Here is a 23,810-nt window from a genome sequence, read left to right on the forward strand (position 1 = left end):
CTTATTTTAATCTTTTCCCCAATCCAGAAATAATATTCCCCAAGTTTTAACAAACTGAGGTTACAAAGAGAATCTGTGGAATGGAACACAACTGATCAAATATCGTGCTTAAAAAGGCGAGACTCACAGGGCAGCCAGCATCTGCCAATCTTATAGCCGTTATATCTCATCACCTCAGCCCCACCGACTGCTAATGTTGCTTTAAATTAAGTTGTAACCTTATGTACCGCCCACCCCCTCCATCCCTCCCTCCCCACATCAATTCAAACTGCCTTCTGGAAGGTTCGGAGTTCCGTGGGCTAGATGGAAATTTACTTCACAAGTCAGCAGTCACAAGCTGAGCATTCAACAAGCATCAGCCAGTGGCTCAGTGGGTAGCACTCGCGCCTCAGTCACAAGGTTGTGGGTTCACTGTCTCACTCCAGAGACTTGAGCACAAAAATCCAGGCTGACACTCCCTCCCAGTGCGGTGCTGAGGGAGTGCTGCACTGTCTGAGGTGCCGTCTTTCGAGACGTTAAACCAAGACCCCGTCTGCTCTCAGGTGGATGTAAAGGATTCCATGGCACTATTTCGAAGAGGAGCAGGGGAGTTATCCCCGATGTCCCGGACAATATTTATTCCTCAACCAACATTACAAACACAGATTATCTGGTCATTATCACATTGCTGTTTGTGGGAACTTGCTGTGTTCAAACTGGCTGCCGCGCTTTCTACATTGAAGTGACTACACTTCAAAAAGTACTTCATTGGCTGTAAAGCGCTTTAGGGCGTCCCGAGGTCGTGAAAGGCGCTGTAGAAATGCAATTCTTTCTTTTCTTTCAAGCGAAAATCTGCAGCTGCTGGAGACCTGAAAAATCTTAGAAATTAAATCTGTGTGTTACCAGTTGATAAACCAACAAGCACAAAGGAACTGAAAGCTCATTCTGCTCACTAGCCAACAAATGGACCATCCTCTATATCTGTGAATTGGATACCTGGCACAATCCACAACTAGCAAAGAGAAGACGGAGGGCTGACCTGATAGAGGTCTTCAAAAGTAGGAAAGGGTTCGATAGGGTAGACGTACAGAAGATGTTTCCACTTGTGGGAGACCCCAGAACTAGGGGCCATCAATATAAGATAGACACTAATAAATCCAATAAGGAATTCAGGAGAAACTTCTTTACCCAGAGAGTGGTGAGAATGTGGAACTCGCTACCACAGGGAGTGGTTGAGGCGAACCAGTGGATGTGGTGTATTTGGACTTTCAGAAGGCTTTCGATAAGGTCCTGCATAAAAGAGATTAGCATGTAAATTTAAAGCTCATGGGATTGGGGGGTAAGGTACTGACTTGGATAGAGAACTGGTTGGCAGACAGGAAGCAAAGAGTTGGAATAAACTGGTCTTTTTCAGAGTGGCAGGCAGTGAGACTAGTGGGGTACCACAGGGATCGGTGCTTGGACCCCAGCTATTCACAATATATATTAATGATATGAGCTAGACGAGGGAACTAGATGTAATATCTCCAAGTTTGCAGACAAGACAAAGCTGGGTGGGCGTGTGTGCGGTGAGGAGGATGCAGAGAAACTCCAGTACGATTTGGACAGGTTGGGTGATTATACTGCATTTGCCATGCATCTGCCCAATGTGGATAAATGCGAGGTTATCCACTTGGTGGCAAAAACAGGAAGGCAGATTATTATCTGAATGGCAATAGATTGGGAGAAGGAGAAGTGCAACGAGACCTGGGTGTCCTTGTGCACCAGTCACCGAAGGTAAGCATGCAGGTGCAGCAGGCGGTTAAGAAGGCAAATGGTATGTTGGCCTGCATAGCGAGAGGATTCAAGTACAGGAACAAAGATGTCTTGCTGCAGTTGTACAGGGCCTTGGTGAGACCACACCATGAGTATTGTGTGCAGTTTTGGCCACCTTATCTGAGGAAGGATGTTCTTGCCATGGAGGGAGTGCAGCGAAGATTCACCAGACTGATACCTGGGATGACAGGAATGACGTATGAGGAGAGATTGGGTCAATTGGGCTTATACTCGCTGGAGTTTAGAAGAATGAGGGGGGGATCTCATTGACACTTATAAAATTCTAACAGGACTAGACAGACTACATGCAGAAAGGATGTTCCCGATGGCAGGGGAGTCCAGAACCAGAGGTCACAGTCTAAGGATAAGGAGTAAGCCATTTAGGACTGAGATGAGGAGGAATTTCTTCACCCAGAGAGTGGTGAACCTGTGGAATTCTCTACCACAGAAGGCAGTGGAGGCCAATTCATTAAATATATTCAAGAAGGAGTCAGATATATTTCTTAAAGCTAAAGGGATCAAGGGATATGGGGAGAAAGCAGGGACAGGGTACTGAATTTGGATGATCAGCCATGACCGAGGCCCACAGCCCCGAGACCGGAGAAGCAGCGGACCTGCGCGGGAGCAGCCCAAGGCGGGAGAGCTTAAAGGCTTGAGAGGGAGCAGTCAGAGGCACCGAGGCCCACAGCCCCGAGACCGGAGAAGCAGCGGACCTGCGCGGGAGCAGCCCGAGGCGGGAGAGCTTAAATGCTTGAGAGGGAGCAGTCAGAGGCACCGAGGCCCACAGCCCCGAGACTGGAGAAGCAGCGGACCTGCGCGGGAGCAGCCCGAGGCGGGAGAGCTTAAAGGCTTGAGAGGGAGCAGTCAGAGGCACCGACCAATCCAGGTTCCAGGAGAGAGGTAAAAAGTAATCCAAGTGTGACGTCACCAGGGAGCAGGTGAGTGATTGGTTGGTGAGTATTTATCTCTTTTCAATACAAGCTTGAATTCTGTGGTGTTACATTTCTGTGGTGTAGTGGGGATAGTTGGTAAATAAAGCGCCCTAGAGTATACCTGTAACTGGGGTATTAATTAATTTAAAAATTTATTCAAAGGAGTAAGTCATGGCAGGAGAGTTCAGACCCGTGTTCTGCTCCTCTTGCTCCATGTGGGAAGTCAGGGATGCTGCCAGTGTCCCTGACGACCATGTGTGCGGGAAATGCATCCAGCTGCAGCTACTTGTAGACCGCACTGCGGCGCTCGAGCTGCGGGTGGATGAATTTTGGAGCATGCGCGATGCTGAGAGGCTCGTGGATAGCACGTTTAGCGAGTTGTTCACGCCTCAGGGTAGGGCAGCACAGGGGGTGACCATCAGGCGGAGCAACAAAGGCAGGCAGGTAGTGCAGGGAACCCCTGCGGACATCCCCCTTTCAAACAAGTATACCGCTTTGGATACTGTTGAGGGGGATGACTCACCAGGGGAAGGCAGCAGCAGCCAACTTCCTGGCACTGGGGGTGCTCCTGCTGCCCAGGAAGGGGGGAAAAAGAGTGGGAGAGCAATAGTGGTAGGGGATTCTATAGTAAGGGGAACAGATAGGCGTTTCTGTGGCCGTAGACGTGAATCCAGGATGGTTTGTTGCCTCCCTGGTGCCAGGGTCAAGGATGTCACTGAGCGGCTGCAGGGCATTCTGGAGGGGGAGGGTGAACAGACAGTGGTCGTGGTCCACATTGGTACCAACGACATAGGTAAAAAGAGGGATGAGGTCCTGCAGCAAGAATTTAGGGAGCTAGGTGAAGGATTAAAGAGCAGGACCTCAAGGGTTGTAATCTCTGGATTACTCCCGGTGCCACGTGCTAGTGAGTATAGGAATAGGAAGATAGAACAGATGAATGCGTGGCTAAAGGGATGGTGCAGGGGGGCGGGCTTTAGTTTCCTGGATCACTGGGTCTGCTTCTGGGAAAGGTGGGACTTGTACAAGTCGGACGGTTTACACCTGAACCAGAGGGGAACCAATATCCTTGCGGGGAGGTTTGCTAGCACTGCTGGGGGGGGGGGGTTTAAACTAACTTGGCAGGGGGATGGGGTACAGAGTGGAGCTATAGTAGGGGGTGATTTACAGCCAAATACAGAGGGAAAAACAAGTCAGCTGGGAAGGCAGAGCAAATATGTGAAGGCAAAAGAGAATATGGCAGGGCTGGAAGGCATTTATTTTAATGCAAGGAGTCTTGCAAGTAAGGTGGATGAACTGAAGTTGTTGTTGAACACATGGGAGTACGATATTGTTGCTATCACGGAGACATGGTTGAGGGAGGGTCAGGACTGGCAGCTCAATATTCCGGGGTATAGAATCTTCAGGCGAGACAGAGGGGGGTGTAAAAGGGGAGGGGGTGTTGCAATATTAATTAAGGAGTCAATTACTGCTGTAAGGAGGGATGATATATTAGCGGGTTCCTCTAATGAGGCCATATGGGTAGAACTTAAAAACAAAAAGGGGGCAAGCACTTTGCTGGGAGTGTACTATAGGCCCCCAAACAGTCAGGGGGAGATAGAGGAACAGATATGTAGGCAAATCTCAGAAAAGTGCGAAAATAATAGGGTAATAATAGTGGGGGATTTCAACTTCCCCAATATAAATTGGGATAGTCAGAGTGTGAAAGGCTTAGAGGGTGCAGAATTCTTAAAGTGCATCCAGGAGAGCTTTTTGAGCCAACATGTAGAAAGTCCTACAAGAGAGGGGGCGGTACTGGACCTAATTCTGGGGAATGTAGCCGGGCAAGTGGTGGAAGTGTCAGTAGGAGAGCATTTTGGCGACAGTGACCATAATTCGGTGAGATTTAAGGTGGTCATGGAAAAAGACAAAGACAGCCCGGAAATAAGGGTTCTAAATTGGGGGAGGGCCGATTTTAATATGATAAGGCAGGATCTGGCCAAAGTGGACTGGGAGCAGCTACTTATAGGAAAATCCACATCAAAACAGTGGGAGACTTTCAGAAGGGAAATAGAGAGAGTACAACGCCAACATGTTCCTGTAAAGGTCAAGGGTGGGACCAACAAGCAAAGGGAACCTTGGATGACAAGGGATATACAAAAATGCATTAGAAATAAAAGGGGGGCTTTTGGCAGTTACAAAAGACTAAAGACGGAAGAAGCCCTAGAGGAGTATAAAAAGTGCAGGGGCATACTTAAAAAAGAAATTAGGAGGGCGAGGAGGGGCCATGAAATAACACTGGCGAGCAAAATAAAGGAAAATCCTAAGATGTTTTATAAGTATATTAAGGGCAAGAGGATAACCAGGGAAAGGGTAGGGCCCATTAGGGACCAAAGTGGCAATCTGTGTGTAGAGCCAGATGATGTAGGCGGGGTTTTAAATGAATTTTTTGCATCTGTGTTCACTCTGGAGAAAGACGATGCAGACATAGAAATCAGGCAAGGGGACTGTGACATACTTGAACATATTAGCATCGAGAGGGAGGAGGTGCTAGCGGTTTTAGGAGGCCAAAAAGTGGATAAATCCCCAGGCCCGGACGAGATGTATCCCAGGCTGCTGTGGGAGGCAAAGGAGGAGATTGCAGGGGCTCTGACACAAATTTTCAGAACCTCTCTGGCCACAGGGGATGTACCAGAGGACTGGAGAACAGCTAACGTAGTACCATTATTCAAGAAGGGTAGCAGGGATAAACCAGGGAATTACAGGCCAGTGAGCCTAACATCTGTGGTAGGGAAATTATTGGAAAAAATTCTGAGGGACAAAATTAGTCTCCACTTGGAGAGGCAAGGATTAATCGGGGATAGTCAGCATGGCTTTGTCAAGGGTAAATCATGTCTGACAAATCTGATTGAATTTTTCGAGGGGGTGACTAGGGGGGTGGATGAGGGAAATGCTGTGGATGTGGTTTACATGGACTTCAGTAAAGCTTTTGACAAAGTCCCGCATAGGAGACTGGTCAAGAAGGTAAGAGCCCATGGGATCCAGGGGGCCTTGGCGCGTTGGATCCTAAACTGGCTGAGTGGCAGGAGGCAGAGGGTGATGGTCGAAGGTTGCTTTTGTGACTGGAAGCCTGTGTCCAGTGGGGTACCTCAGGGATCGGTGCTGGGTCCCTTGTTGTTTGTGATCTACATAAATGACTTGGATGAGAATGTAAAAGGTATGATCAGTAAGTTCGCAGATGACACGAAAATTGGTGGGGTGGTAAATTGCGAGGAGGAAAGCCTCAGGCTACAGGACGATATAAACAGGTTGGTCAGATGGGCGGAAAAGTGGCAAATGGAATTTAACCCTGAAAAGTGCGAGGTGATGCATTTTGGACGGACAAATAAGGTAAGGGAATACACAATGAGTGGTAGGACCCTAGGAAGTACAGAGGGACCTTGGTGTACATGTACATAGATCCCTGAAGGCAGCGGAACAGGTAGATAAGGTGGTTAAAAAGGCATATGGGATACTTGCCTTCATTAGCCGAGGCATGGAATATAAGAGCAGGGAGGTTATGATGGAGCTGTACAAAACGCTGGTGAGGCCACAGCTGGAGTACTGTGCGCAGTTCTGGTCGCCTCACTATAGGAAGGATGTGATTGCTTTGGAGAGGGTGCAGAGAAGATTCACCAGGATGTTACCTGGGATGGAGCGCCTCAGCTATGAAGACAGGCTGGACAGGCTGGGGTTGTTTTCCTTGGAGCAAAGGAGGCTGAGGGGGGACCTGATTGAGGTGTACAAAATGATGAGGGGCATAGATAGGGTGGATAGAAAGGAACTTTTCCCCTTAGTAGGGGGGTCAATAACAAGGGGGCATAGATTCAGGGTAAGGGGCAGGAGATTTAGAGGGGATTTGAGGAGGAACTTTTTCACCCAGAGGGTGGTTGGAATGTGGAACTCAATGCCTGAAAGGGTGGTAGAGGCAGGAACCCTCACAACATTCAAGAAGCATTTGGATGAGCACTTGAAATGCCATTGCATACAAGGCTATGGACCAAATGCTGGAAAATGGGATTAGACTGGACAGGGATGGATGGGCGGCGCGGACACGATGGGCCGAAGGGCCTCTTTCTGTGCTGTAAAACTCTATGACTCTATGAATGGCAGAGCAGGCTCAAGGGGCCGAATGGCCTACTCCTGCTCCTATCTTCTATGTTTCTATGAATAGCAGAGATGCATCCAAGGGGAAGCTCAATAAGCAGGAGGGAGAAAGGAATAGAAGGATATGTCGATAGGGTGAGATGAAGTAGGGAGAGAGAAGGCTCGTGTGCAGCATTAACACCGGCACGGGCCTGTTGGGCCGAATGGTCTGTTTCTGTGCTGGAAATACTCGAAGAAACAGAAAACGCTGGAAACACCCAGCAGGTCAGGCAGCATCTCTGGAGAGAGTAACAGACAAGTTAATATGTTTTGGGTGTGAACCCTTTTGACAAAAAGGGTCCACACCGGAAACGTTAATTGATCTGTTCTCCTGCAGATGTTGACTGACCTGGTCAGTGTTTCCAGCGTTTTCCCTTTCTGTTTATAAGCTAAAATGAAACCCTGTTTGGCGTTTAGTTTATGGCGTCCCTGATTTCGAAGACGTTTCCCCCCTTGCTCCCAATTTCCGTAGATAGCACAAAATACGTGGCACAATCAGGACGCTGTTTTAAAAACCTAAATCACATTTCCACTCAGGTTGTCACGGAGACAGAATAATCCCAGTTCCCACTTTATTTCCCCTCCAATCATCAGTGTTGCAACTCCAGAAATTAGATTATAAAAACAGACAATGCTGGAAACACTCAGTGGGTCAGGCAGCATCTAGATTAAAATGATATAAAATTATAAGTTTATATAAAATTACATTGCACATCTTGTAAAGTTCATTCATCCAATACCGAGGGATTCCAAATCCTTTAGAACATCTTGTATTTGTTTTTTAAAAATATTTGTTCACGGGATGTGGGCGTCGCTGGCAAGGCCGGCATTTATTGCCCATCCCTAGTTGCCCTTGAGAAGGTGGTGGTGAGCCGCCTTCTTGAACCGCTGCAGTCCGTGTGGTGAAGGTGCTCTCACAGTGCTGTTAGGGAGGGAGTTCCAGGATTTTGACCCAGCGACGATGAAGGAACGGCCGATATATTTCTAAGTCAGGGTGGTGTGTGACTTGGAGGGGAACTTGGAGGTGGTGGTGTTCCCATGCGCCTGCTGCCCTTGTCCTTCTAGGTGGAAGAGGTCGCGGGTTTGGGAGGTGCTGCCGAAGAAGCCTTGGCGAGTTGCTGCAGTGCATCTTAGAGGTATGCAGTGTGCACCATCTACAAGTATGCAGTTCTGACGAAGGGTCATCGACCTGAAACGTTAACTCCGTTTCTCTCTCCACAGATGCTGCCCGACCTGTTGAGTATTCCCAGCATTTTCTATTTCCATTTCAGATTTCCAGCATCCGCAGCATTTTGCTTCTGTATCCAGAAAATAGGTTTCTTGCCTTTTTTCTGCTTCTCTTCTAGCGCATAAATATCCCTTCATCTGATCGCCAAAAAATGGGCGCAATAATATAAATGCAGCAACTAATATATCAGTTAATACGACATCTTTGGACGTGTACTTCACGCATCTGGCAATGAAAACATATCTTAACCTCATCCTGCAAAGGTTAGTCTGATACCACTTTTCAAACACTTCTGTGTCTTAATCCTGGGTACAGCCATTTATCTGGTTACAGTTTACACTGCATATCCACAGCAAATTTTGTTTATCCAGTACTGAGGGATTCCAAATCCTTTCGAATATCTATCTCTAGTATGCACTACACCTTCCAGGAACTATGATTAAGAAGTTTGCAGATGATACTAAAATCGGCCGTGTGGTTGATAGTGAGGAAGAAAGCTGTAGACTGCAGGAAGATATCAATGGACTGGTCAGGTGGGCAGAACAGTGGCAAATGGAATTGAATCCGGAGAAGTGTGAGGGAATGCATTTGGGGAGGGCTAACAAGGCGAGGAAATACACATTAAATGGTAGGACACCGAGAAGTGTAGAGGAACAAAGAGACCTTGGAGTGCAGGTCCACGGATCCCTGAAGGTAGCAGGCCAAGTAGATAAGGTGGTTAAGAAGGCACACGGAATGCTTGCCTTTATTAGCCGAGGCATAGAATACAAGAGCAGGGAAGTCATGCTTGAACTGTATAAAACACTAGTTGGGCCACAGCTAGAGTACTGTGTACAGTTCTGGTCACCACATTACAGGAAGGATGTGATCGCACTGGAGAGGGTGCGGAGGAGATTTTCAAGGATGTTGCCTGGACTGGGGAATTTTAGCTACGAGGGAAGATTGGAGAGGCTGGGGTTGTTTTCTTTGGAACAGAGGAGGCTGAGGGGAGACCTAATTGATGTGTATAACATTATGAGGGGCCTAGATAGAGTGGATAGGAAGGACCTATTTCCCTTAGCAGAGGGGTCAGTAACCAGGGGGCATAGATTTAAAGTAATTGGTCAGAGGTTTAGAGGGCATTTGAGGGGAAATTTCTTCACCCGGATGGTGGTGGGGGTCTGGAACTCATTGTCTGAAAGGGTGGTAGAGGCAGAAACCCTCACTACATTTTAAAAGTGGTTGGATGAGCACTTGAAGTGCCATAACCTACAGGGCTACGGACCAAGAGCTAGAAAGTGGGATTAGGCTGGATAGCTTTTTGTTGGCCAGCACGGACACGATGGGCCGAATGGCCTCCTTCCGTGCTGTAAATTTCTATGATTCTATAACAAATTTTATCAAACGTTTCTGCTTTGCATCTCATCTTGCTATGAATATTGATAAGTAGAGGTCCGAAGATAAATGTCTATGAACTCCACAAGCCACTGTGGCCCAGCGCAAATACTCCTTTATAATACGCATGGCGGATAAACACCGGCACAGACCTGTTGGGCCGAATGGCCTGTTTCTGTGCTGTAAAATTCTATTTAATAACGGCCCTCAGTTTCTTACCGATAGCCAGATGGGAGTCCAATTTACTGCCACCTAAATTCCTTCAGCATTTTACTGTTCCGCTTTGCAGAACGCCTCCGTTCAGTCCGCAAGCGTGACCCTGAGCTTCCGGTCGCCTGTCACTTTAATTCTCCGCTCCACTCCCACTCTGACCTCTCTGTCCTTGGCCTCCTACACTGTTCCAATGCAGCTCAACGTAAGCTCGAGGAACAGCACCTCATCTTCCGATTAGGCACTTTACAGCCTTCAGGACTCGACATAGAGTTCAACAATTTCGGACCATAACCTCTGCTCCCATTTTTTTGGACGGCAGCTGTTGATGATTCTGCTATTCCCATTTACACCTCCTCTAGACCCATCTTTTGTTTCTTTACTTGTCCCATTACCATCTCCTTTTGCCTTGCACCATCGTCCCTTTTGTCATTTAATCTCTCCTGCCTTCCACCCTATCACAGACCTTCCCTTTTGTTCTTTCCTCCCTCCCTCCTTTCCCTGCCCCTACACGTGCTTAAAAAACCTGTTCCATCTCCAACTTTTTCCAGTTCTGACGAAAGGTCATCAACCTGAAACGTTAACTCTGTTTCTCTCTCCACAGATGCTGCCCGACCTGCGGAGTGTTTCCAGCATTTTCTGTTTTTATTTCAGCATTTTCCCTGGTCACAATCTAATCAAAGAACATTCAGAGAACACTCCTGAAACTGTGGTAATACGAGAAGACAGTTAACGGACTCTTCATGGGGGAAAGGTTTGTTCAAATTAAAATGTAGCTCTGCCATTCTCCACACTGATTTATAAAAATAGCTGCTGGTTCACAGGAACAGTTTGTACTGAAGCGAAGGGTTTATGGGTGACTCTGAGCCAGCCAGCTGATCAACGATTAGATGAGCATGTGCACCAGCACTTTAAACAAAAACATCTAGCAGCACGCTTACAGTGCAGTCTACTCGAGACGTGCATTATTTTCGTTGCATTTTAAAACCAAAATATATTTTCATTTATTTATATGGCGTACTCTTAAGTTCCCGTCCATTAAGCAGTAATTCTGCCATCCGTAACAGCACTTACTGCGCGCGTGCTGTATAATCTTGCAACCTCACGATTGTAATTGCTATTCCGGTCATGACTCACTTGTGAACGCACCAAAGCTTTAAATATTTGGGCTCGTCAAAGTTTCCCATAAAAATTGGCAGCCAGGCTTCCTCTGCATGTCAAAGTGCCGGGCCATCTGTTACAACAACGCGGAGAGAGAGAAAGTATCTCACATTGCTCTGATGCCCGAGCTAGAATATACATTGAAGCAAAAAGCAAAATACTGATGAAAAGTCATCGACCTCAAACGTTAACTTGGTTTCTCTCTCCACAGATGCTGCCGAGTGTTTCCAACATTTTCGGTTTTTATTTCAGATTTATACTGTTGGTTTAATCCTAAATATTTTATTCACACGAACTCACTTGCGAAAAGGTTTTAACTAGCTCTTCTTCAGGGCATTCGAAGACATCTAGTGCAAGCGTACCAAAAAAGGCCATAGGGAACATGCTGTGTCCTCTGAGCATGTTCCAAATCAGGTATCCGAGAGCAGTTCGATAGCAAAATACTGCAGATGCTGGAAATCCGAAATAACAACAGAAAATGCTGGAAAAACTCAGCAGGCCAGGCAACATCCGTGGAGAGAAATTAGAGTTAACGTTTTGGGTCGAAACCCTTTTTCAAAACTGGAAAGGAAATGAAATAGATCGAAAGGCAGGGCTGGGACAGAACAAAAGAAGTGAAGAGACATTAAGAGGTATTCAAAACGAGACGAGATGGTGATAGGACTAGTGGAGACAAAAGACAGCTATTACATTTTTACTTATATTTTTTTATCCACCCCTTTGTTTTGGTTTTTCCTCCCCCCACCCCTTTCCTTTTTTTTCCCCCTCTCTCCCACACGGCAGCTGTCTCTCACCCTGCCAGAACATTTCACACCTAATCCGAGCCGTCTTTTGTCTCCACTAGTCCCATCACCATCTCGTCTGGTTTTGAATACCTCTTAATGTCTCTTCACTTTTTTGTTCTCTCCCAGCCCTGCCTTTCGATCTATTTCATTTCCTTTCCAGTTTTGAAAAAGGGTTCGACCCGAAACGTCGACGCTAATTTCTCTCCACGGATGTTGCCTGGCCTGCTGAGTTTTTCCAGCATTTTCTGTTGTTACATCTGAGAGCAGTTGTTGGTTTAACAATGCTTTTGGCCATCTAAAACTAAGCTGCTTGTGTTCCCCCACCCCCCACTCTCCTCCAGCCCTACAATACTCCGAGATCTCTAATTCTGGCCTCTTGAGCATCCCTGATTTTAATCGCTCAACCATTGGTGGCCGTGCCTTCAGCCGCCTCAGTCCTAAGCTCTGGAATTCCCTCCCTAAACCTCTCCACCTCTTTCCTCCTTTAAAACACTCCTTAAAACCTACCTCTCTGACCAATCTGCCCTAACTTCGTCTTGTGTAGCTCGATGTCAAATTTTGTCTTTTAACGCTTCTGTGAAGCGCCTTGGGACATTTTACTATGTTAAAGGCGCTATATAAATGCAAGTTGTTGTTGAACTGGCAGGAAGTAGACAACATCTTCATTCTCAGTAGAATGCAACCTTGAGCTGCAGCAGTACAAACGACCCCAAAGATGGCCCTCAGGTCGATGGTTTGATCATAACGTTACATACATAGATTTTAAAAAAAGAAATGCATTTTACCTGCTGGGTTGCCAGGTTGCCAACCTGTTGCTTTGACAGCACCGGGGACTCCACTAGGCTTGAAGGCTGGACCGGATTTGGCAGCGGCAGGTGATGTGCGACAGACCCCACTGGGGTGCTTGGACAGGGGCTTGACCGAAGCCGTGGCAGGTCCAATAGGCTGAAGAACATCCGCACTATCCCCACTGTAAAAAGAACAAGAGGAATTGGTTCTCGGTTCCTTAAGCCAATAGTTTCCAGCATACTCCAGAGGTTAAGGAAAGTCATGGAATAGTCACCTCATTCCTGACCTGGAAAGCAAATATAATTATCCAAGGCTGAAAGGTAAATCGTGATAAAGCGGTGATGTTTCTGTCGTTGCATGAAGTCAGGAACTGCGAGGTAAATGTTACTACGGTTGAGTTTTCTGGTTTGGACTAGAAGCCACCGTTATGGTGATTTTTTTTTTTTTTTTTTTTTTTTTTTAAATACAGCAAGTATCTGATCTCACCTGCCTAAACGGAGTCGCTTTTGAGAGCGTTAGGGGAGAACGTAGGTTTAGTTCCTCGCTCAGAGAAACACACCATCCGTGACAAAAACTGAACAAGCTGCAGATCGCTCATCGGGAGGTCAAAGCAGAACTAGCTCCAGCCCAAAAATCAGCATCGTGTCCAAAGCACCGGCAGAACTGGCTCATGAAGGAACTATTCCTTTTTCTTAAATCCAATATAATCCCTGATAGAATCATAGGATCTTACAGCACAGGAGGAGGCAATTCGGCCCGTCGTGCCTGTGCCGGCTCTTTGAACGAGCTCTCCAATTTAGTGCCACACCCAGTTTTTCCCCCGTAACCCTGCAAATTAGTTCTCTTCACGTACACGTCCAATTGCCTCCTGAAAGTTCCTGTGGAATCTGATTCCAGCAGCCTTTCAGATAGTGCGTCCCAGACCATAACACGGAAATAATTTCACAATAATTTGTGTCCTTTGGTCATCAACCCACTTGAGAGACAGTTTCTCCATGCTTGCTCGATCAAAACCCCTCATAACTTTGAATACCTCCCCTTAACATTCTCTGCCCTAAGGAGAACAATCCCAATCTTCTCCAATCTCTCCACATAACTGAAGTATCTCATCCCCGGTATTATCCTGGTAAATCTTCTCTGCACCCGATCCAAGACCTCGACATCCTTCCTAAAGTGTGGTGCCCAGAATTGGACACAATACCCCAACGGAGGCCGAGCCGGTTTTTTGTATTCAATGCTCCTATTTACAAAGCCAAGTATCCCATACGCTTTCTTAACCGCCATATCAACTTCTTACATATTAAATAGAACGTACGTACACAGAAACGGGCCAGTCAGCCCAACTGGTCCGTGTCGGTGTTTATGCTCCACTCGAGCCTCCTCCCACCTCACTTCCTCATCCCATCAACATAACCTTCTATTCCTTTCTCCCTCATGTACTTATTTAGCTTCCTCTTAAAGGCATCGGCGCTATTCCCTACGGTAGCGAGTTCCACATTCTCACTGCTCTCTGGGTAAAAGAAGTTTGTCCGGAATCCCCTATTGGATTTATTAGTGACCGTCTTATATTTATGACCCCCTAATTTTGGACTCCCCCACAAGTGAAAACATCTTCTCTACGTCTACCCTATCGAGCCTTTCCATAATTTTAAAGCCCTCGATTAGATCACCACCCCCCCCCAGCTTTCTCTTTTCTAGAGAAAAAGAGCCCCAGCCTGTTCAGTTGCCCCGCCACCTTCAAAGATTTGTGAATCTTACAAATGTTCAGATCCCAGCATTATTTTATTCCAACTGCACAACCGCTTGCAGCAGAAAACAAATATTCTGCTGACAATATTTAAAAGTAACGTGCACACAGACCCAATGATCTTAACCACTAAAACTACCGAGATGTTACAGTTGCTGCTTAATTGTATTGTGGCTCCATGTCTTAACCAGTTTCTACCAGCACACCCCACTACTGAACAACAATAAAGTTTTGCAATGCTAAAGTGGAGTGTGCATCTTAGAATCATACAGCACAGGAGGCCACTCAGCCCATCGTGCCAATGCTGGCTCTCTGAAAGAGCTGTGCAATTAGTCCCACTCCTCTGCTCTTTCCCCACAGCTCTGCATTTCTCTTTCCCCCCCCCTTTTCAAGTATAGATCCAATTCCCGTTGGAAAGTTACTATTCAATCGGCTTCGACCGCCCTTTCAGGCAGCGCGTTCCAGATCGTAATCACAATCTAAATCGGTCACCTAGCCACGCAATTCAAAAATCAATGCTCAATCTCGATTTTAATGGGAATCGTGGATCGGAATTCTCAACGGGCAAAGGCTTCGCGTCAGGTACACAGTCGAAAAATTTACCCTACACATGCGCAGTTCATGTGCCTAAACTCCCAATCCAATTCTCTGGTGACCAACAGCGTCAGCTGGGGTTTTCCTCGATGCGTCCAATTTGGTACAATCGGCGGTTCGGAGGTTTACAACTCAAAAGGAAAAAGAAAATTGCAAGATGATTGCACTTCTAATTACGATGCGAATGCACTTGTGGACGGACGTTAAGATCCCAGCGTTACTTTATTCTGAGAAGTCGCACAACACCAGGTTATAGTCCAACAGCTTTATTTGAAATCACAAGCTTTCGGAGCGCTGCTCCTTCGTCGGGGGGGCGGGGGTGACTTCACCTGACGAAGGGGCAGCGCTCCGAAAGCTTGTGATTTCAAATAAAGCTGTTGGACTATAACCTGGTGTTGTGCGACTTCTCACATTTGTCCACCCCAGTCCAACACCGGCATCTCCACATCATTACTTTATTCTGACTGCACAGCCGCTTGCAGCAGAGAACAAACACTCTGCTGACAATATTTAGAAGTAACGCGCACACAGACCCAATGAACGTAACCACGAAACGATAGATGTGACAGCTGCTGCGAAATTGTATTGTGCATCCGTTTCTATCAGCACACCCCAATACTTAACAATAAAGTTTTACAATGCATGAATGTGGTGCATGAATGCACTTGTGGACACACACACGTATTTATATAGCGCCTTCAACGTAGTAAAACATCCCAAGGCACTTCACAGGAGCGTTATCAAACAAAATTTGACACCGAGCCACATAAGATATTAGAAATAAAAACAGAAAATGCTGAGGTCAGGCAGCATCTGTGGAGAGAGAAACAGAAGTAACGTTTCAGGTCGATGACCTTTCATCAGATATTAGGACAGATGACCAAAAGCTCGGTCAAAGAGGTCAAAAAGCGTGTCTCACAAGTTAGTTTCCTTGTATTAACAATCTGGTCAACGGGCATCTCAAATGGACGCGGGCAACGTGCAGAACACAAGTGGTTAGTGTTGTACGTGTCCCTTCCTCTCAGACACGATCTGATCAGGATTCGGGAACCTTTGGCATCCTAGAATGAAGGGGTGGCGGTAAGGAAGAGGGAGAAAGCCTAAGTGCAAATGCTTATAGGGTGCATTCACACTCCAACTCTAGCATTTGGTGCTGCACTGATATTGCCGCTAGTGCAAATGTTTCCCGAGTCTCGCACCAGGACCTGACACTGTAAGCAATGAGTGATACTTCGTGGAGAAGGCAGTCTCACTCGCCTTCATTTGGGACTCTGGGCACTTGCCACATGACTTGCACAAGTCCCACTTTCCATTCACATTAAGCTTGTGGAGTGAGAACACACTGTTAGGTAACATTAGTTAATTCAGATTCTCCCAATCAATCCAATGTTCCAGTTTCGTAGGAAGTCCGAACCCAGATCTCAACAACTTGTATTTATATAGCACCTTTAATGTAGTAAAATGTCCCAAAGGTGCTTCACAGGAGCGATTATCAAGCAAAATTTGACACCGAGCCACGCAAGGAGATATTAGGACAGGGAGGTAGGTTCTAAGGAGCGTCTTAAAAAGGAGAGAGGTGTAGCGAGACGGAGAGGCTTAGGGAGGGAATTCCAGAGCTTAGGACCCCGGCAGCTGAAGGCACGGCTGCAAATGGTGCAGCGATTAAAATCGGGGATGGGCAAGAGGCCAGAATTGGAGGAGTGCAGAGATCTCGGAGAGTTTTGGGGCTGGAGGAGGTTAAAGAGATAGGGAGGGGTGAGGCCACGGAGGGATTTGAAAACAAGGAAGTGAATTTTAAAAATCGAGGCGCTGTCGGACCAGGATGATCGATAGCCAGCCAACCATTTTGTTTTTAATTTGAAAACCAGGATGAGAATTTTAAAACCAGTTCAATTCATCAGTGTGGTAGGTTCACTAAATCCAGATCTCCCAACCTGTCCAATATTAACCCTTCGAGACGTGGCCATTGCACCAAAAGACTGAGAAATATTACCTAGAGTTTGCAGACTTTATTGGCGAGATTGAAGTGTGTTTGTGGGAAGCCTTTTCTGAAGAGGAAACAGATTCATGCCACGTAACGCTGTGAAAAGAGGAAGATCGGGGAAAGGAAAAAGGGCACAATTATAGGTACAGTAGAAATAAGAGTTAAAGGAACAGCTTAAATGAGATCAGAGTTTTACTTACTTTCTAACCCCCTCCCTCCAACATCTTGACCGAGCAGATTTGTTAATTAACCCATTCCCAGGCCGTTAAGATGCCCAAGAACGATACAGGTCGACTCTCCCAAGATCTCCCGTCAAGGACAGTGTCTAGCCTCTGGCTCAGCACGAGAAGGCAAAGTCCAGGGGCTCGCACGCGGAGACCTGCGGACAGGAACCGTTGGGTTCCCATTCTGTGGCCTGGCGGAATGCAGTGCCGCTCTGCCTCACCCAGTTCGAAGCTTCACCCTCATTATTTGCCAGTCTTGCAACTTATTGCATACTTAAGACATGCACGCAGACATACGGTCTGAAGTCGATCGCGTTTAACTACCCAGCGACTGGCCAAGGAGATTGTACAAGCAATCGCCTTAGTCCCAGTATTTAAAATATGGCCCATTTTGACTTTGAGAGTGGAGCTTTAGAAGGACATCAAGTGTTCAGCCAATACACATTCTGTATTCTTGGTGTAAATTCAGTACATCACTGACAGATTTGGAAATTTCATCCCGTTCCCTATAAAAGGGCAGAAAACAGATTTATTTACAAGTGCTCACAAAGTTCAGCCACTGATTAGGACAGTAAATCCCTTCAGCAGGGGACTGCCATCAGGGCACCTCCAACTTTGTACTGTCGTAGGAATGCAGTGCTTAAAGTCTTTACAATTTGACCCGCTGTGTGCAATGAATCATAGGCACAAACCTAGAACAACCGATCACCGTCACTTGAATGGCATTCATTCAAAGTTTGCACAACACATCCAAGATTATTAGAGTTTTCACCCAGATATTCACCAAACGTCGAGTGATGTCGACATCCAACTGCGGTACGGAAGTTGCAGCACTTTGTTGGAACAAGTGCGGTGCAGAGGTCACAGGCAGATGCTGCGGAATGGCAGAAGCATTACGAGTGCACTAGCAACGGTGCGACTGCAGAATTTTTTTGGGACACTAAGAATCAAGTGATATGGGGCTAGGGCGGGCAAGTGGAGTTGAGGTAGATCAGCCATGATCCTATTGAATGGCAGAGCAGGCTCGAGGGGCCGTATGGCCGATTCCTACTCCTATTTCTTATGCAACCTAGGAGGTAGATCGCAAGATCACCATCTACCTCTGCACAACAGTCCGAATGTATTCCGCACGCGCTGAAAACAGCAAATTTATAAAATGGAGATGTCATTTCCTTTTGCCCAAATTTTACAATTACTCGATTTTGCTAAGTATTCATGAGGCAATCTTCGGGGTTTTTTTGTAATATTGGGGGGGGGGGGGGGGGGTGGAAATCGAACGTTCGGCATCAGAATATCCATCCCGTCCTTGGCTGTCGAATTTCACCGTGGTGTGCAAAGGCAAAGTTCTGTTTGCACACCTGCTGACTGCTCAATAAACCAAGAATGCATGTCCCCATAACACATCCATTCAATGCGGTAACACTGCACGGCTCAGCTGCTCGAAGTATATGCCACAGTTGTGATTAATCCCAAACAGGGATTTGGTTTGTTTTTTGTAAGGCAACACTAGGCCATAAAATCAAATGGAGTTGGACGCGTTAAGGGAATTAGCTTGCATGCATACTCTCACAAAGAGTCGTTTTCTTCCTTCAAGGTAATTTGACTTACAGTTTTACAGCATTTAGCGACTTATAAAAATTACAAAGAACTCTTCAGTAAGTAGTAACTACTCGTATAACTAAAATAAAAACAGAAAACGTTGGTCAGGCAGCATCGGTGGAGAGAGAAACAGGCCGAGGCTCCCGTCAAAACTGAGGCGTTGCTGGACCAGAAGCGGAGGCAGGTCAGCAAGCACGGGGAGGGGGGGGGCGATGGGTGAACTGGACTCTGCGAGTTAGGATACAGCAAGTAGACTTTTGGATGACCTCGAGTTTATGAAAGTCAATTGTAAAGAGGTACATGGACTGTCCTCCTTCCCTTCCTCCCCCATCCCTACTTTGCAAGGTCCTCTGCCTGCCTTGAAAGAGTGGGCTCCGTCCAGACTGCCCCATACCATGCAGGGCCACGCCAGTCATTGCCAACAGGCTTTGCTCGCACTAGTTCAATGTCCCAGCCAAGTTGCCACCTGTTCAAGGAATACACTTCACTCGCAAGGAAATCTCTTAATAATTAAACTTGAGCATTCCTAAAGATAACCTGAAACTTCTCAGCCAGGCAGGGGTGTGCAAAGCTCGATTCCTGGCGCTGCGATTTGCACGCCTGCTTATTGGGCTCCAAGTGCAATTTAGCCTTTGCCGTAACCCCGCGGGACCGGTCAATGAGCCCGATGGAATCAGAGCCGATACACTTGGCCGTGGTGCTACCTGCTCGCACAAATATAACCCAATATATCTCAACAGGACGCAGTCCACGGCTGCAATGTGTCGTGCACACGCACACTGCCCTCAGCTGTCCAATTACTCTTTGAAATGAAGACATCAACTGTATTCAGTCCTCTGCACTCCTGGGGACTCCATACATCTGGTCAGGTCTCGTGGGAACAGTCAGTTGACATCATCTCCTCCTGTACCCTCCACCCCCCGCACATTCCTCGTGGCTATTCATAAAATCAGTCTTGGGAGAAGAAAACCTGGAAAATTAGGTGAATTAAGCAGCTCAGGACGTTATCTCGGTTTCAGTCGAAGTTGATTCCAGCGCAAAGATCCAATTGTACAGGTGTTTAAAACATTAAAAGGATTCAATAGAGTAGATACAAAGAAACTACAGGAAACTTCGCGATATCCGGCAGCGACGGGACCGAGCTGCTGCTGATCTATCCAAACTTCCGGATAGACCAGCGCTAATGTTGAGGGATACGGAGGTTTTCATCTCTGTATCTGACAACAAACACTGTTGCTCAGCAACAGCTTGTAAACACTCGGCCCAGTAGCTTGGAAGCGTCTCTGAAGCTGTTGCTAAGCTACAGAGACGCTTTCCAGAGCCTGCCTGTTAAAAGAATGCTAGGAGAAGAAAAAAAAACCTACCCAAAACAGCTGCTGATTTCTGCCGTTAGATCGAGGTTTCCGGACATACAACCTCCGGATAAACCAAAGTTTCCTGTATTTCCTTTGTGAGGGGGGTGGAATCCAGGACAAAGGGGCACAATCTTAAATTAGAGCCAGGCCAGTCAGGAGTGAAATCAGGAAGCACATTTTCCCCACAAAGGGTCGTGGAAATGTGAAACTCTGTCTCGACACCACATTGTGAATGCTCGCCAATTGAAATTCGCAAGACTGAATTTGGTAGATTATGGTTGGGAAACGGTATCAAGGGATATGGATCAAAGGCGAGAGAATGGAGTGGAGGTACAGATCAGCCACGATCTAACTATTGCAGAACAGGCTCGAGGGGCTGAATGGCCTCCTCCTATGTTGTTGTGTATTATAGACATTTGAAGAAGAAACAACGATGTCAAAGGGACTGACCAACAGCCAATAGGTACTTGGTCTTAATGGGCTAGCTATGGATAGGAGAAAATGGACTGAAGGATACTTCCAGAATTAGAGCTACAGACACAGTCGAGGCAGAGGGGAACCACATGACTGATATGGTACCAAACCCTTAAAAAGGGCCAATTCCCTGGGGGCTGGTGTCTCTCCATTCTGTTCGGTCACGGTCCATTCACTTAACTGGGGGTGGAATGAAGAAAGTATCTTGGATATCCAGCTGGAGGTGACCTCTGGCTCAGAAATATTAAGGGGAAACTGGTCGGAGAGAAACTATTTCCGCGGGGCATAGTCTAAAATAGAGCCAGGCCTTTCAGGAGTGAAGTTAGGAAACACTTCTACACACAAAGTGTGGTAGAAGTTTGGAACTCTCTTCCGCAAACGGCAATTGATGCTGGATCAATTGTTAATGTTACATCTGAGATTGATATTTTTGTTATCCAAAGGTATTAAGGGATATGGGGCAAAGGCGGGCAGATGGAGTTAGGTCGCAGATCAGCCACGATCTCATTGAATGGCGGAACAGGCTCGAGGGGCCGAATGGCTTCCCATTCCTAGAGTGAAGAAATAAACTTGCAAACCAAGCTTAAAATTTTAACTTCACCTGTGGCATTAATGAAAAAAAAATCCTTACAATCATCATGCAGCTTCTAAAATCTTCCACAATCTCGCGCAGGAAGGGGCACACACCATGCTGATCTTCCCTTACCTCTTGTTCTTCTGCACGTACAGGGAGCTGGTAGATTGACGTTTGGGCAATTTACAGTGTTGTGCAGACGGAAGCTTTGTAATCGGAGTGATAAGCAGAGCATCCAGAAGAGACGGAGATACAACAGGATCAGACAGTCTAGTGGACATTTTTTTTAAATGCAAAAGTAAAAGAATAAAGAGAATCAGAAAGGAAAATATTAAAAAGCTAGATGAAACAGAAAATGGCAAGGAGCCTTTTTTTCAAAAAAAGCACTAGAACATTGTGTCACCAGGGGTTGAGTGTGAGGGTTCCGACTGACCTATACCTAAGCTTCAGTGCACAGGGCAGAAGAGCAAAATATTCAGTAATATCTCACAACCACTCTTAATAAATACTACATAAAAGCCCTTTTTAAAAAAAAAAATAAAACATTTGGACAATTAGGTCCCAAAATTCCCTGGCTTTATGGAGCAAACATTGGCGTACACCTTGGGGGGGGGGGGGGGCAGGAATTTGGGGTGGTCCCCGGTCCCCCATGGCCTCTGCCCCTCTCGTCGACAAAACGAGCCTCTGCTTCTTGCGTACGCCCCCTTTTGGCCTGATGCAATAAGGAGAGGCGGGCCTGGTGGGATGACATCACCACCCAGGAATCCAGGATTCCAACTCAATCAACAGAATCAATCTAAACCGATGGTCAGAAGTCCTGCCTCAGTGCGTTTCCTGCATCGGAGTGGGGCTCTAGTAATTCTGGTCCCTAAAGGCTGTGGGGGGCAGGAGGAGGGAAAGAAAGTGGAATCTGGTCAAACAACAACAACTTGTATTTATATAGCGCCTTTAACGTAGTAAAACATACCAAGGCGCTTCACAGGAGTATTATAGGACAAAAAATTTGACACCGAGTCAAATAAGGAGAAATTAGAGCAGGAGACCAAAAGCTTGGTCAAAGAGGTAGGTTTCAAGGAGCGTCTTAGAGGAGGAAAGAGGGGCGGAGAGGTTTAGGCAGGGAATTCCAGAGCTTAGGGCCCAGGCAACAGAAGGCACGGCCACCAATGGTTGAGCAATTATAATCAGGGATGCTCAAGAGGGCAGAATTAGAGGAGCGCAGATATCCCGGGGGAGTTGCGGGGCTGGAGGAGATTACAGAGATAGGGAGGGCCGAGGCCATGGAGGGGTTTGAAAACAAGAATGAGAATTTTGAAATCGAGTCCTCGTTAAACCAGCTGCCAATGTAGGTCAGCAAGCACAGGGGTGATGGGTGAACGGAACTTGGTGCGAGTTAGGACACGGGAAGCCGAGTTTTGGATGACCTCAAGTTTACGTAGGATAGAACGTGGGAGGCCAACCAGGAGTGCGTTGGAATAGTCAGGTCTAGAGGTAACAAAGGCACGGATGAGGGTTTCAGCAGCAGATGAGCTGAGGCAAGGGCGGAGATGGGCGATGTTAGGGAGGTGGAAATAAACAAGAAAACACAAAAGATTTCCACCAGGGGTTGAGATTGAAGTCACCCCAAGCATGGATCTGATATGTTGCCAATGGTGTGAAGGAAAAAGTTCTTGGGGCCCTCTGTTTTTGTACAGACATATAGAAACCATGTACTGACACACCAGGCTTAGTCAAGTTGAAATAGATGTCTTTCAGTATAGCTTCCTTGTTCAATAAAAGTAAAGCTAATAATTCTGATGAAAATCTCTGGGCCCTACATAACCTCCATTGTTTAATTTCAAATGTAGTTCGAATGAGCCATCAAATCACCATTTTGGGGCAAGTTAATTGATGCTGCATTTTATCAGGCCTTTTTGTATGCAAGGCTGCGAAAGTGGATAACTGCGCAATTCTTAACTCGGGCAAAGTAAAAAAAAAATTTCAAAATGATTTACTCCATCGGTTTAATTATTAGAGTTAAACATATAGAGACTCGTTACCGTGTGAACTTGCACTACTTATGTCACTATCAGTAATCCTTTAACGAGCACTGGCCATTGGTAATCTCCATGATGCCCCATTAGACAGAGTAAGGTCATTCCCTCACTAGTCATCAGCACAGTAACCATTACATGAGAGTGACTCGCAAGATTCATGTGGCCAGATTCATTAAAACCTTGTGTCGATTGGGCTTATACTCACTGGAGTTTAGAAGATTGAGAGGGGATCTCATCGAAACCTATAAAATTCTGTCAGGCCTGGACAGACTAGATGCAGGAAGGATGTTTATGATGGCCGGGGAGTCCAGAACCAGGGGTCACAGTCTAAGGATAAGAGGTAAGCCATTTAGGACAGAAATGAGGAGGAATTCTTCACCCAGAGAGTGGTGAACCTGTGGAATTCTCTGCCACAGAGGGCGGTGGAGGCCAGTTCATTAAATATATTCAAAAAAGAGTTGGATATATTTCTTAAGGCTAAAGGGATCAAGGGATATGGGGAGAAGGCAGGGACAGGGTACTGAATTTGGATGATCAGCCATGATCTCATTGAATGGCGGAGCAGGCTCGAAGGGCCTACTCCTGCTCCTATCTTCTATGTTTCTATGTAAACTTAGTTTAAAGATGCCACCTGAACTCTTCAATGTGATTATAAACTCTCGCAGGTATCCAGTATTCTCTCGGCAAAAGCTAGATAGATGCAGAGGTTGTTTCCCCCTGGCTGGAGAGACTAGAACTAGGGGGCATAGTTGCACGATAAAGGGGTTGGCCATTTAAGACTGAGATGAGGAG

The 23,810-nt window shown here is 46.5% G+C and overlaps 1 protein-coding gene across 1 annotated transcript in view; it reads right to left on the reverse strand.

Annotated features, from left to right (window-relative positions):
• LOC147122543 (PDZ and LIM domain protein 5-like) overlaps positions 1-23,810 on the reverse strand; it is a 280,792-nt gene that overhangs the window by 39,917 nt on the left and 217,065 nt on the right. The window contains exons 14-16 of the mRNA XM_086005178.1: positions 21,118-21,255; positions 16,769-16,855; positions 12,431-12,615 (exon numbers count right to left, since the gene is read on the reverse strand). Coding sequence (XP_085861304.1) covers positions 12,431-12,615; positions 16,769-16,855; positions 21,118-21,255 — 410 coding nt within the window. The remainder of the gene's footprint in view (positions 1-12,430; positions 12,616-16,768; positions 16,856-21,117; positions 21,256-23,810) is intronic.

The sequence above is a fragment of the Somniosus microcephalus genome, chromosome 2 (genome assembly GCF_052327205.1).
Source record: "Somniosus microcephalus isolate GS21.2 chromosome 2, FLI_Smic_1.0, whole genome shotgun sequence".
NCBI classification, from domain to species: domain Eukaryota; kingdom Metazoa; phylum Chordata; class Chondrichthyes; order Squaliformes; family Somniosidae; genus Somniosus; species Somniosus microcephalus.